This window comes from Ixodes scapularis, unplaced genomic scaffold, assembly GCF_016920785.2.
Source record: "Ixodes scapularis isolate PalLabHiFi unplaced genomic scaffold, ASM1692078v2 PGA_scaffold12__126_contigs__length_90152505, whole genome shotgun sequence".
NCBI lineage: Eukaryota > Metazoa > Arthropoda > Arachnida > Ixodida > Ixodidae > Ixodes > Ixodes scapularis.
Genome location: NW_024609838.1, coordinates 10,975,179 through 10,988,806, shown reverse-complemented (window position 1 = coordinate 10,988,806; position 13,628 = coordinate 10,975,179). Strand labels below are relative to the sequence as shown.

The 13,628-nt window shown below is 44.4% G+C and overlaps 1 protein-coding gene across 4 annotated transcripts in view; it reads left to right on the top strand.

The window, feature by feature from the left end:
• The window catches only part of LOC8053167 (nuclear autoantigenic sperm protein), a 34,897-nt gene that overhangs the window by 18,587 nt on the left and 2,682 nt on the right, over positions 1 to 13,628 (top strand). For 2 of the 4 annotated variants that reach the window (XM_040211582.3, XM_040211584.3), the window contains 2 exons: positions 238 to 285; positions 356 to 463. In XM_040211582.3, coding sequence (XP_040067516.1) covers positions 238 to 285; positions 356 to 463 — 156 coding nt within the window. The remainder of the gene's footprint in view (positions 1 to 237; positions 286 to 355; positions 464 to 13,628) is intronic. The other 2 variants (XM_040211583.2, XM_040501384.2) reach the window with 1 other exon arrangement.

Here is a 13,628-nt window from a genome sequence, read left to right as displayed (position 1 = left end):
GAACTGCAAGCAAAACAAATATGGGAAGAAAGAAACTCCTCGAGCTCTTTTTCCACCCACAAAGCATCTCAGCTGCGAGTCAACGCTTCCGTGTTGCGCGCTCGTTTTCTTCGGCTCCGCTTTCGTGCGCACCATTTCCCAGCACGTTCGACCTTTGCGCAGTTTTTCTCGCTGCTCTTTGCCATACAATGTGTCGGTGCACGTCACAAACCGGTGCGCCTTCGTTTCGCCCTTCAGGAAGCGAGCCGTCCCGTGAACGTGATCACCCATCTGATCAAGCGCAAGGTGAGTCCGACGTCGTCTGCCGTCGCGGTACGCACGGCCGGTGGCTGCAAAGCCGCCGTCTGCATTGCAGCGGACGAGTGACGAGGCACCGGCCGGCGAGAGCTCGAGCGCCGCGACGAAAAAACCGAAGCCGGAAGTGACCGAAACGAATGGAGACAACCTAAGGTCATCGCCTATGGTAAAAGTTGGGCTCCCCCTCCCTTACGACCGTTTGTGTTAATGACCCTCCTTGTGTGGTTGAGCATTGAGGTTGCATGTTCTAGGGGCATTGTCTATGGCACGGGTTCTCAAACCGAATTCTCGGGAAACCCAGGAGTTTTCCCCAACTTCAAGAATTTCCTTTGCCGCTCCCACCCCAAAGCAAGATTTTCTTATTGTTTTTTTTTGGAAGGGGGGGGGGGGGGTTCTTGCTCTGCAGCGCAAATGTTGCGCCAAAACTAACCAAAACAGTTTTTTTTTTTTTAAGTTTTGTCAAAGCAGGTGACTTTTGTTTGGTGAAAACAGGCACCAAGTGGTTATTTTCATCTAACGAGCCTCGCAAGTTGTTTAAGTTGTTTAAGTCCTCCGTTTCGAACGCGAGGAAAAGTAAATGCTTTTATTGTTGTTTAAAAATATACCGTGTTTGGACAAATATAAACAACACGCCATAATAGTTCCGTTTATCTCCGCTCCCCGTACCAGTGCCTTCGGAGCACTTGTTTGGGCGCGTTGCTTTGTGCCGTTAGTGCCACAGCTCAGCCAACGACGTGTCTGATCACCGAAAGTGGGACATGCATTGTTGGGCTTTGTCAGAAGTATGAGACATCAGTTCATCGTTCACTTATTAATATTTGTGGCACAGAGCCACATGAATTCGAAATACCGCACGCATTAAATCGTGAACTCTCAAATGAACGCCCACCTCCGAGAAATCACCCATCTCGTTGTTTCGGGCTGAATATCCATAACATAAAAATTACGAAACATAGACCCCCCCTTCCCCGATTCCCTCTGGATATCGGTCGCGCAATGTTTGACAGGAATCAAATCAACCTTGCGATCTGCGATATCGGCATGTGCGACAACCCTGTTCGCTGCGGGTTCCCTCGTGCTCATCCGCCTATTGCGTTGTGACACGCGAATCTGTGATATCCGTTCCCGTGATATGCAAACTCCTAACTCATTCCCGCATTGTTTATTTTGTGTTTTTCTTTTTGGGGTGGGGCAAGGGGTTTTGTACTTTGCCCACGCAATATCAGTTCCCGTGACACTGAAGTAAGTAATGGGTTCTTGTGTGTATATCGCACTGTGAAGTGCGAATGCGCTGCTTCCGCATTCTGCTGCCGTACCCGTGTCAGGGGAGTTCATAGCGAATTCACGCTTAATTATCGCTCCTTGAAATGCGAATTCGCTGCGTGTGCAATTTGTGGTATTATTAATGAAAATAGAGAGTGCGCAGGCAAGCTGGTAATAGTTAATCACAATGTTTAAAACCCGAGACTGCGTAGAGGTGAAAAACAAATAGGAGACTTAGAAGTTGAAGAGTTCCTGCTTCACGTAAATTGTAGTGGCCCCCCCCCCCCCCTCCCCAGGTATCTATCACCAATTTTCTTATATGTGATTTCGCTATTGTGTCTCGGAACATGGCTTAACCCATGTTTTTCACCATTTATCTTTTCATTTTGTGTGGGTGTTTTCTGGTATATAAACGTACCTATAGGAGCTTGCTGGCATGTGTTCACCTATATCATCTAATCTCGGGAGAAAGCAATAACTACTCAACAAATTGAAATAAACATTTGGCTTCTTTTTTTTTTCTGTTTTAGGGTGTTTTCGTAAATGTAACGATAAAAGCGATAATTGGTCGCCTCAACTGTGAACGTCCTTGTAAATGACAAACGTGGCAAATACACTCGCTGGCACACAAGCAGCAGGCCGGCGGGAGGACGAGGAGGGCAGCGGGAATGTCCTACCGAGCGACGCAGTCTTTAAACCGTTGTGCTAGAACACAGGGGCGGATTCAGAGGGGGGGGTCCGGATGTCCTGACCCCCCTCTTGATTTCTGCTTGGGTACAATTTAGGGCGTGAAACGAGGGAGAGGGGGAGGGGGTTCCTAAACATATGGCACTCTGACCAACACCTGACCTCCCCCTCAGGAAATTCCTGCATCCGCCCCTGGAACGCATCCAAGCAATTGGCTTTTGGGGAAGACCTTCCGTTTTGCAGTCTTACTTGCTAATTTTGTCAGTCACTTTTTTTCTTTCTTTATCAAGCTTCTAAATAGTTTTGTTAATACACCTGAGACTGGGTGGGCAAATCTTTAGACAACCAAAAGTCATAACAATCCTGAACCGAAATTTGGAGCTCACAAAACAAGTCTGGAGCGATAGGCGGGACACTGCGGAACCCAAAAACATTAATCGTACAGCGATATCGCTAATGCAGTGGTTCTCAAATGGGGGTTCGCGGACGCCAAAGGGTCCGCGAAGGTATTTTAGGGGTCCACAAAGCCCTGCCTCATCAGCGAAACCCGGCAATAAAGATTGTATTTTTTCAGGTTGAGAAGAAATGTTCCAATTATCTGGCGAGTTTTCTCGTGTGTATGTCAATAAGGGAAGTCTTTTTCACACTAGCCCTTAGTTATATCCATTTATTAAATCATTATCATAATTAACCTATATTTTTCCCTTCCCCTTATCACAAACGGGGTCCTCCATCATCTCCGCCGACTGACAAGCGGTCTGCGAGACCTCAATGGTTGAGAACCACCGCTCTAACAGATGGCCGCATTTTTGGAATAGAAATGCGCGATTGAACAAGGCCGACGGGGCATGTGACGTCATCACGGTTCTCGTTCCCTCTCCTCGCTATGTCCCGTCGAGCTGGTGAACCGAAGCGAAGGGGGAGAGAAGCGAGGCCGCTTTCCCTCATCCTCAACTGTTCCAGGAAGGTTGTGACGTCGTAGTCCTTGCTCGATCGCGCCCTCCTTTTCCCCGAAATACGGCCTTCCGTCTGAGATAGCGATGTATGAGTGATGTTTTGGAGTTTGCATTGTCCCGTTCTATGCTTCTGTGACCTTGTTTTGCAAAATCCAAATTTCAGTTCTGTATTTCTTTAAACTTCCACCAGCTCGTCTTCGACCTCACCGTGTTTTCCTAAACAGTTTTTTTTTTATTATATTAGTCATGTTTGTTCTAGGAAGGGCTTAAAGGGGCCCTGCAAGGACTTTTTTACTGGTTTTTAACTTGCACCTAAACTGAGCGCACTGAGTGTAAAAACTTCATGAAACTTTTCTTTTCTCCAATTTCGCTTTAGTTTAGGCTAACTAAAATTACAAAAACAAGCAAAAAATAACCTCCTTCATGACGTCCTTGGTTGCTTGAGTGGCAGTGAAATAGACACCGCGTTGAAGCTTTCTCTCCGTTAAAAAACTATGATAATTTTTTCAGGGAGGCGAACTTCCGCAAAGAAAGGTTGCCTGTCTGTCAGGTCTCCGGGGTGGAGCAAATAATCCAGGCATAGGAATATTTGTCGTTTGCGAAGTGTGTCTCGCAAGTGCAAGACCGCGTCGACTGTAACATCCGCCTCGATATAAATAAGTACTCTTTTTCTTTATGGTTTCGCTAGCGCTTCAAAGTCAGGGTTATTCGGACAAAGATGAGGATGTAATATTGTTTAAATTGTTTTTTCGCGCACAGCTGCGCTGTCGCATACACTCCTTGAACTCAGGTCAGTTCTCAGAGTTAACGGCTGATGGAAGCATACCGCGCCTGTTCTAATTCATCCGAATGAAGTTAATGACAAGGCCACGTACAGCTTGATCGCAACACTGGGTCAAGTTCTAATAAAAATCCGAAACGGTACGTTGTAAAACACAAATAAAGAAAAAAAAAAAAAAATAAGGCTGCCGCTTTTATTTTGACCGAGTCAAAAAAAAAAAAAAAAATCCTTGCTGTATTTGCGCGCATCTGTCGCTGCCGTCAAAGCGGTAGAATCGTAATTCATGTACGTGCGTCAATAACCCACTTTTAATTTTATTAGTGAAGAAAGGGATCTCGAATCGACTTGCATTTGCGTTGTAAAGCGTCCCCTTTTTTAAACTTCTTTTTATGTGACCGCAAAATGATAATTTTGAACACTGTACCGGTTCACAACTAATACAAAAATTTGCGTCACTATTTGTTTTGTTTGCTGTCTAGGTACAATTAAACTTGATATATGTTGAGTCTGTGTGCTAGGAGAGAATCGTCAATATTCCTTCACTCTCTCTCTGTAAGAAAAGATTATTTAATTTTGAATTTCAGTCATGAATGTTTAGTTATTGGCCTGTGTTACGTGCCCTGTCCTCGTCTTCTTAATGGTGCTTTCAATTTATACATCTAACATTGCCAGCACACTCTTATTGGTTGACCGAGGAATGTCCGGGTTTGATGTTTTAGAGTTCCTTGGAAAGTAATTATGCCTGTTGTAAGTTAACTACATCATTTTAAAAATATAAGAAAAGAACTAGAGTACAAATCTCTTTTCAACTATGCGCTCAAGTCAGTGCGCAATACGGGTTATAACTGCCTGCGATGATTTGCCCTCATGTCTTTCGCTGCTTACTCGCCTTCTCTTATAAGCATCAGGGAACAAAATTAATAAAAATTACTGTAAAGCGCAGGCGAGCTGGTGTGTATATTAACAAGTTGGATGCATTGCCCGAAACTGTGGCGAAAAAATTAAAAATATCAACCGTGTATGAGAGATAACCTTTCTGTCCACGGTTGATGTTTCTAGTTTTCTCCGACCCAGTCTCCACTAATTTATCAAAATGAAAAATTGGCAAGTAAGCAAAGTGAGCTGGGTTCTCAAATTTAAACTTGTTTAAAAAATAGTAACTGCATAATCGGGTTAATTTTTTCGACACCCACGGGGAACCATTCTAGCTATTGCATTAGGTACATATCTAACATTGCCAACACGCACAAATTGGTCGGCCCAGGGATATTCTACTGTATAATTTTGTGAAGCGCTTAGGAAGTAATTATACCTGCTGTGGGCTAACTACATCATTTTAATAATACATAGAAAAACTGGAATACAACCGTCAATTTCTTTTCAATTATGCGTTCAAGGCAGTACGCAATAGGGGCTACGATTATCTGCCTAATTTTTCCCCAAGTCTCTTGCCGCTTACCCGCTTTCATTTTAACATCAAGGAACGAAATGGGCGGGTAAGCAAAGTGAGCTCGGTTATCAAATTTAAAGCCTTTATAAAAAAAGAAAAAATGGTAACTGCATATTCGAGTTTCGTTTGTAGACAGCCATGCATGGAACCATCGAAATATTACATTAGGGACTTATCGTAGAACGTCAGTGTCGGATTGCGGGCCCCACGAGCGCCAGATATATACCGCCCCCAATCAACTCAATACTCCTGCATGCTCTCGCGTGTGACCTACGAAAAGTCCCTAAATGTGACGAGGAAGCGTAGCTGCATTACTGAATCACGCGACAAGAGAGAGAAACAATAATTAAACCTCTTTTCCGCGCAGCTGGCGATTCATGCTTCTGGCGATCTTTCTTGAATCACCTCCCAGGAACTAAACAAAACTTTTCGGGAGGCGGTACCTTTCTGTTTAAGAGGGCGCGGTACCTCTATTTATTCGTCCGTTTCAGCCACCAGATGGCGCGCGGCTCGAAACGTGGTTGAACGCGCAACTTCTAGATGGCGCCAGTATCGAGGTGTGAAAAGGCCCGCGTTATCCGCTGCGTGAAATAGATCCCGAAATCTGCCGTGTTCTCCCGGCGGAGGAAGTTTCTGCATCCCTCGCGCGCGCTTGGTATGTACGCGCGGTGACCGAGTCCGGCCTCTGCGCTGTGTGATGCAGTGGATGGCGCTCGTTTCTGTTTGGAGGTAGGAATAAAAATGCCGGTCCCCTTTTTTACGACGCTCGTTTCTATAGCTTGTTTTTCTTTTCTTTTTTTTATCTCAAGTGACCTACAGTACCGCCTGTTCGAAATCGTCCTTTGCGGTGAGCGATTGAGAGTCAGGTTAGCATTTTATTTGGGTCAGCACTACACGTTTAATGGAGACCTCGGGCGGCGATGTAAATATGCATTGCTTCCCAAAGTGTGTCCAAGGTGCGCAATGACAATTGGAAAGGGTATTGAAGGCGCGCGACCGCCGGTTGGTAAAATACGTGCGTTAGATTCACTTATTCAGTCTAATCATTTTTGCCAACGTCTTTTATCTGTTTCGACAAATGACATGGTCGAGTCTATTGATAACCTTAGCTAGATTGGACGTACGGAGTGTCCGGGCTTTAAATAAATTTGCTTCGTTTATGTGAATGAATAACTGTTTTCTCTTTTCCGTGCTCGGTGCTATGCAAAAATCGCTGAGATGTTATGGTAGCTCAGTGTGGCGGCGTTTTGCACGATATGTGTTCAGATGGAATGTGCCAAATCGTATTTCCGATCGATATGATAGATTTACTTTGCTACAGCGTTAATGATATTTTCCTGATTTAAACTGGTTCGTCCCTGACCTGAGCCTAAGTTCAAATTCGAAGGGCAGACAGACTTAGCGTCGTAACAGCCGTAATGCGCAGAAAGAAATTAGTACCATGAAAGAAAAACAAAAGGATACGAGGTGGCTCAGTGTTATAGAAGTAATGAGTGTGCAAAGGATGGGATACGGTCCATTCGTCACATGCACACTCGTCACAGGACGATTGGTCACAGGACGATTCGTCACACAGGAACATTCGTCATAGGATGACTCGTCACGCGGCCAACCGGTCTCACAATAGTTCGTCCCCCCAAAAATGTATTGTTCAATTTGGTTCGGGCGGACAAAGGCGAAGAATTTGTAAGGAACGTTTTAGCTTCTGATTCGGTCCCGAACATTGAATGTTGGTTGGGCCTCAGGAAGTCGGTCACCTCTTATCTTAGCATGTCTTTCGCTTCTCGAGGTCAAAGAATTTGTAACAGACGTTCTAGCTATCTGGGTCCGTCCTGAACGGTGAATGCGGAGGCCATAGAAGAGCGACTATTTTTGAACTACATTCAAAAGGATGGAGGTGATCGCAACAGAGAGAGCCATGATGCTGCACGAGGGGTACTCGTACACATTCGGCAGAAGGAATTCCGATACCTGTTGGTTTTGTCGAATAGGTGTATGCAAGGCAAAACTAAAACTAATTTGGCTGCCAGTCGGATTATTGCTCGTTCAAGCCTGCAACTGAGATCAACCTGCTGAAGACCCGTAATATAATGAAAGGAAAAGCGGATGAGTATTGTAATATTAGTTTATATAACCATTGGTTTACGTGACAGTGGAAAATTGTGAAACTCCTCATCAGGGTATGTGGGCAGATGTTGAAATTTACAATTTACTATCGTCCCCTGCTCGATCAATGAGACCAGTTGCCCGCATGACGAGTCATCCTGTGACAAATGTTCCTATGTGACGAATCATCCTGTGACCAATCGTCCTGTGACGAATGCGCATGTGACGAATCGTCCTCATCCCGCAAAGGATGCCATCGTACGTGTTTTTTTTTTCTTTTTTGTTCTTTTTAACTCTCCGCATTGCTGGGAAACGCTCAAGGTACCAGCAAAGACAGCGAGCTGGCGTGAAATTTCCATCGAGCGGAAAACCAGTGTGACTTTTATTTCATCATGCGCTTTCATTTTGATATGGCTCAAAATGGGCGCGAAATAGTAACAGGTAAGGCAACAAAATTTAGATGTTAGGTCTGGAGCACCGCCATACTGAGCCGTGTTGGGGGACATCTCTCGCGAGTCAATACGGCAAAGGTATTGCGCGTCGAACTGTACGTGAGAGTTATCCATTTCAGCGAAACCTTGATATCGCAAAACTATTGTGGCTCGAGTCGTGGCTTCCAGTACTTGAAAGCCACGAGCGAGAAATAAATGACAGTTGATTTTGAAGGACAATCGCGACGTGGAAACCCATAAAAGAGAGTTCCAATAAGACGAGAGCTTCCCCTTCTCTTCAAGTGCGTGGGTTACGCTCTCAATCCTGCACCTGTGGTAACACCGCAGGCTCCTAAAATGGCTTTATAAAAACGTTCCTAATCGCAAAAACTTTTTTTTTTTTTTTGTCGAGGCGCTATTTTATTTTTTTTACTTTTTGTCTATCTTGATACCCCATCAGCGCAAAAACTACCATAAACTAAAAAAAAAAAAATAGTGGGCATACAACGACAACGCACCCACTGGGACCCGAGTCAAGGCAAGAACAACTAACTACTAAAAGGGGAAAAAAAATCATGTTCGCATATACAGACAGAACGCCTCCATCGAAAGAAATGAATCATGCGCTTGTTCTGCCAGTCTCGTTGTGCGTCTGTCAAAAGCCACAAAGGAGGAAGACAATCAGCGCCTACACCACTCCCCTCCACTCCCCCCCCCCCCCCCCCCCCCCCCCCACCACCACCCCTAAAAAGAAGAAAAGAAAGGTTTCTTGGGCGCGCGCGCGGTCGCGCAAGCGATGACCTTGGAAGGGTATGCGATTGTAGCACGTTTGTCCCCCGGTTGTGCCCCTGTCTCAAATGCCACGGTCCGTTTCTCCCAAGTGCCCGTCTTATCTTCCCGAGTATCAACTCCGCAGTGATTCTGAGTCATTCCGATGCTTTCCAACATTGCAAAACTGTTAGACGAATATTTGCACAGAAGTATACTCTGTTCGCAGAACTATCTACGGCGCTAAAATTCAAAAGCGCCGAGTTGGATTGGGGAACTCGTGTAGGTTTAGCTCATCGTTGGAACATTCTTATTCGCTCGATGAACTCCACAAAACGTGTAAATATTAGAATGAACTTTCCAGAGAACGATAGTTGTTGTCGGGGTTCCAGGCGACCGGACAGGTCGCAATTATTGGCTGATTAAAAATTTTATTTCATAATCACAATCGTATCATCAAGGGCACGCCATTTCCTCATCACTTCTTCTACGAAAAGAGTTGCTGTATTCGTAGCACACACAGACGGAAACGGTTGAGACTGCCCAAATAGGTTCCTGGACATTTCATCGAACGCCGTTTCGTCGAACACCGTTTCATCGAAAAAATGGACGCTTCATCGAACGCCGTTTCGTCGAACGCCGTTTCATCGAGTCGCTGACGGCCGTTTCATCGAATGTCTTTTATATAAAAAAAAAGTGTGAAAGATGCTCTTTTATGCATGGATCGAGTGCATTTTCGTGTCATTCCCCCATTTCATCGTCAGGTTTTTTAATGTCCAAACTTGTAGCTGTTACAATTTATTTTGATGCAAGTAACCCATGAGGATATTTGTACCGATCTTTATGTTTGTTTTGAACATTGTGCTTATCTGTTCACCCCCTCTGTATTACCCGATGGGCCTTGAGGCTATTGTAACAAATAAATAAAAAGTCGCACTCCCGGTAATAGCGCACTCCAACTAATGGAGGCCAGAAGGCGACTTAGGTTTTGCGCAGGCGCAACAACTTTAGCCATGTGAGCCTCCTATAGCCTCTCATGTCTTTCTATTGATACTTTTTTTACTGCCCGAAGCTTGCAGTAGCTAAAGCTGAAGTGCTATTTATGGAACTACAACGAAACATTGTATTTTTAGTTCTAAGACTCAATGAAGTCAAAAGTAAGTACGTCACTTCAAATTTTATTTGAAAACTTTCGGGGGTTCATGTGTTCGTGCGACAGCTATTCATCGTTTGTAATAATGAGCAATTGCTCTCAAAAAGTCCCCACAGCCACGCTCCGTCGGTTCTCATAAAAAAGGCGGGCCTTTTCATTTCTTGCCGCTATGGCCTTCTTCTGGCGCGGAGGCGCTTGGGAACAAAGCATCGCCTCCAGCTTGTCTTCCGTCAGTTGATGTTCTGCGGCGGTGCAAGTCAAAAACTTCCAGAACTCGGGATGGGCACCTCCGACCAGCTTTAGGAAGCGGGAATGCAACCCTGGCGTTCGATAAGACGACGTTCGATAAAATGGCGTTCGATGAAACGGCTTCGATGAAACGGTGTTCGATGAAACGGCGTTAGATGAAACGGCATTCGTTGAAACGGCTTCGATAAAACGGCGTTCGACGAAACGGCGTTCGATGAAATGTCCGGTCCCAGCCCAAATAATATCTTCTTTTGGCAGGTACTGCGCAGCGATTACCCACAACGCCTCTAACATAAACATGCTGCTCCACATGTCTATTCACAAGATGCAGTACATCGTTCTCCCAACTTTGTTGAAATGGGCATGAAAGCGCGTAACCGTCACTTTTTTGAAGTTCTACTTAGAGGTGAAGTGTTTACCGTAAAAAGTCGTTAATTATTAATTTTTTTCCGTTTACTACAAAGCTCGATTCCCTTAAATTTTTGTTTTTATATCGTCTCTACAGCGCTTTTACGTCGGTACTTTCGTGTTAGAGGACATCACATAATGTGCGAAAAAAACAACAAAAAAACGGTAGGATCGATGCTGCATAGCCTTTTTTTTTTTTGTGGACATCAAGAAAAAAAAAAAAATAGTAGTTGTCTTCACTTCGCACTGCATGTTTTGGCACGGAAGTTCCTATTTGGTTATGATGTCTTTACTTTCTTAAAAATTATATACAGTAATTTAAATTACCGAATTACAAAAAAGGCGAAATTGTATAATTGCTTTTCGTTGGGACGCCATGACGACAGCGACACTCGTGTTCCCTCGTGGTTTTCGCCAGCATTTCTACGATGAATTGCCAGGATCGCGAGATGCAACAGCGTGACACTCCGTCTTCTGTGACGTCATTTGTTGCACTTCGGGACGACTTTTGATGTATGGCCAGCATAAGACGCTAACCACACCAGTCGGAGACGCGCTGCAGGTGCCATAGTACTGCTCGTAAAAGTAGCTGTCACGTGCTTTGCTCCGCGACTGAGGGTTGCCAAATTACGGTGAAACGGAGTATAGACAAAACAGACTGGACGACATTTACCGGGCATCTTTAGAGCTGCGAAGCTCAAAATCGCGCGTACTCATAAGATTTTTTTTTTCTCGCGTGTTTGTGATTTTTATGATGTCCTGCAAGCAAGAAAAAAATATATATGGTGAAGTCACTCCGAGGGGGTACCGATAACTGCGAGCCACGAACATGAAGGACTCGCTTACATCCGTCAGGAGTGTGAACGGTAAATCGTCACGCAAACATATTCTCACAAGCTGCAAATATTTATTTGGCTTAGCAAGTAGAATACTAGTATACTAACGACATGTGATTATTGTACACAAGATACCATTTCTCGGTTCTTCAAAACCATTTCCCAAGTCTGAACGGTCGCGCTACGGGCCGCGGCTAGCCGTGCCCTCGATAGACTACGGAGCTGCGTTGTGTCGCCTGCTACTGTACCGCCAACAGGAGAGCGATAGCTCTGTGTGTTCCACAGATGCGTGTTGCGGTATAACTCTGTACGTCTGTCCTAGAGGAAGACAAAGAGATAGGCTCTGTGACCCCGTCCTAAGCTTACAAAAACAAACAGAAGTATACTCGTTTGGACTGAAAGGTTTACAAAATAGTGACCAGACATTGGAAAAGCATATGTCACAGAACTTGGTTTATGAAATGGCATCATTGTTTCGAGCAAGAAATCACCTGCTCACCACTGGGACGATGAAATCGTCACTATTTATTGCGTCAGGTATATTTGCGCTCATGAAGAAAAATCTGAACACACCCTTCTCCCAAAGTCCTATGTCGAATAATAAACACTTTTTTAAACATCTATGCACAAATAACTCATTTTTTTCTACACTTGTATATGCACGTTAATTGACGTCAAACCGCATTTTTGATTAGATCTTGATGTCTACACCAACTACATTCATATTTTTTAGGGCTTTATTGAACGATAACTTCAACTATAGTTAATGGAACACGATGGCTCGATCTCGACAAAAACCTCAACGTGCGAAGCTTCCACAGACGGTCGCTAGCGAGTATTCTCAATGTGAGACTTCAGAAGCTTTCGCTTGCCATAGGGAGCTTGCTTTCGACTACAGCACTGCACGGGCCCGGAAAGCGCTGCGGTGGGGAGAGGTTGACTTACAAGATGACGTGTTACGTGGTCACGTAAGATGGCGTCATTTCGTGCAGCGTGATCACGTAAGATGACGTCATTTCGTGTAACGAGATCATGTAAGATGACATGTTTGTGTCACGTCATCACGTAAGATGACGTCAGTTCGTATGAACTGACGTCATCTTACGACAACGCCAACAACATTAGTGCCGTCCGGAACCATTGACCTTAGAAACGCGCTTCTTCGCTTGAAGAGCTGATATGCGTTGATTGTTATTTGTTTCTTTTGCCTACTACAGACCATTCAAGAACTCGCCTTCTGGGTGCCACCAACTTCGTCTACTGGGCTGTGAAGCGCGTTCGAGCGTGCGCAATACCTCTCTAGGCCGAAAGATTGTACACTGAGTATGAGTTCACAGCTCAATGACTTTGGCATTTTTCGTCAGGATAGATGCTCCCACGAGAAGAGCGTAATGGATATGTGAATAGAATTGGAAATTTGAAATGTTCTTGTCCAATCGCATTTTTCTTTGGTTATCAACGCTTTTTAGCGTCATCACAAGACGTTCAACCCATAATACACTGGTGATTAAAAAATAAGCACCGAAAAACATGCACCGATTTTCGCTCAGAAATAAAAACCGGAAAAAAACATACCGTAATCATTACCCATGTCACCTTTTTGGGTGATATGTGAATTTCCAGAAGAACAGCGAGTTATCACCCTCCCCTAGGAATACCCAGTCTTGGGTAGTAACGCGTTACTAGTAACGCGTTACTGTAACTTCGTTACTTTTTTGGTAACTTGTAACTGTAACGAGTTACTTTTTAAAAATGTAACTTGTAACTGTAGTTCTATTACTTTTTCTGAGGTAACGATGAAAGTAACGACGTTACTTTTGTCGTTACTTTCCAGTGTTTTATGAATAATATATCACTGAACGAGGGTGCAATTAAGCCATTCCTTGCACTCTCCAAATCGTCTATTCCGAAATTTCGAGTGTCAAGTTGGCCTTGAACAAAGTTTTGAATACGTTCTCTCTCGCGAGTCACGACCCGAATATAGCCACGTGTAGATTTTACGAAAAAATATCTAGTTATCTTTACGCACACGCTTGTACTTCGTGCCTAAACACTTACATCTTAGTGTCTTGAAGCACTACCTACGCTGTGTTTTTTCTTTTTTCTGTGCAAACGCTTTTTAATCGGGTGAATCAACCGTAAAACAATAATACACGTGAAGGGCACTGCGCATGTCTCGTAGTTTGATTAGCGTCACTACTCCGCACTGCGCATGTTTCGTATTTTGATTTGCGCCACTACTC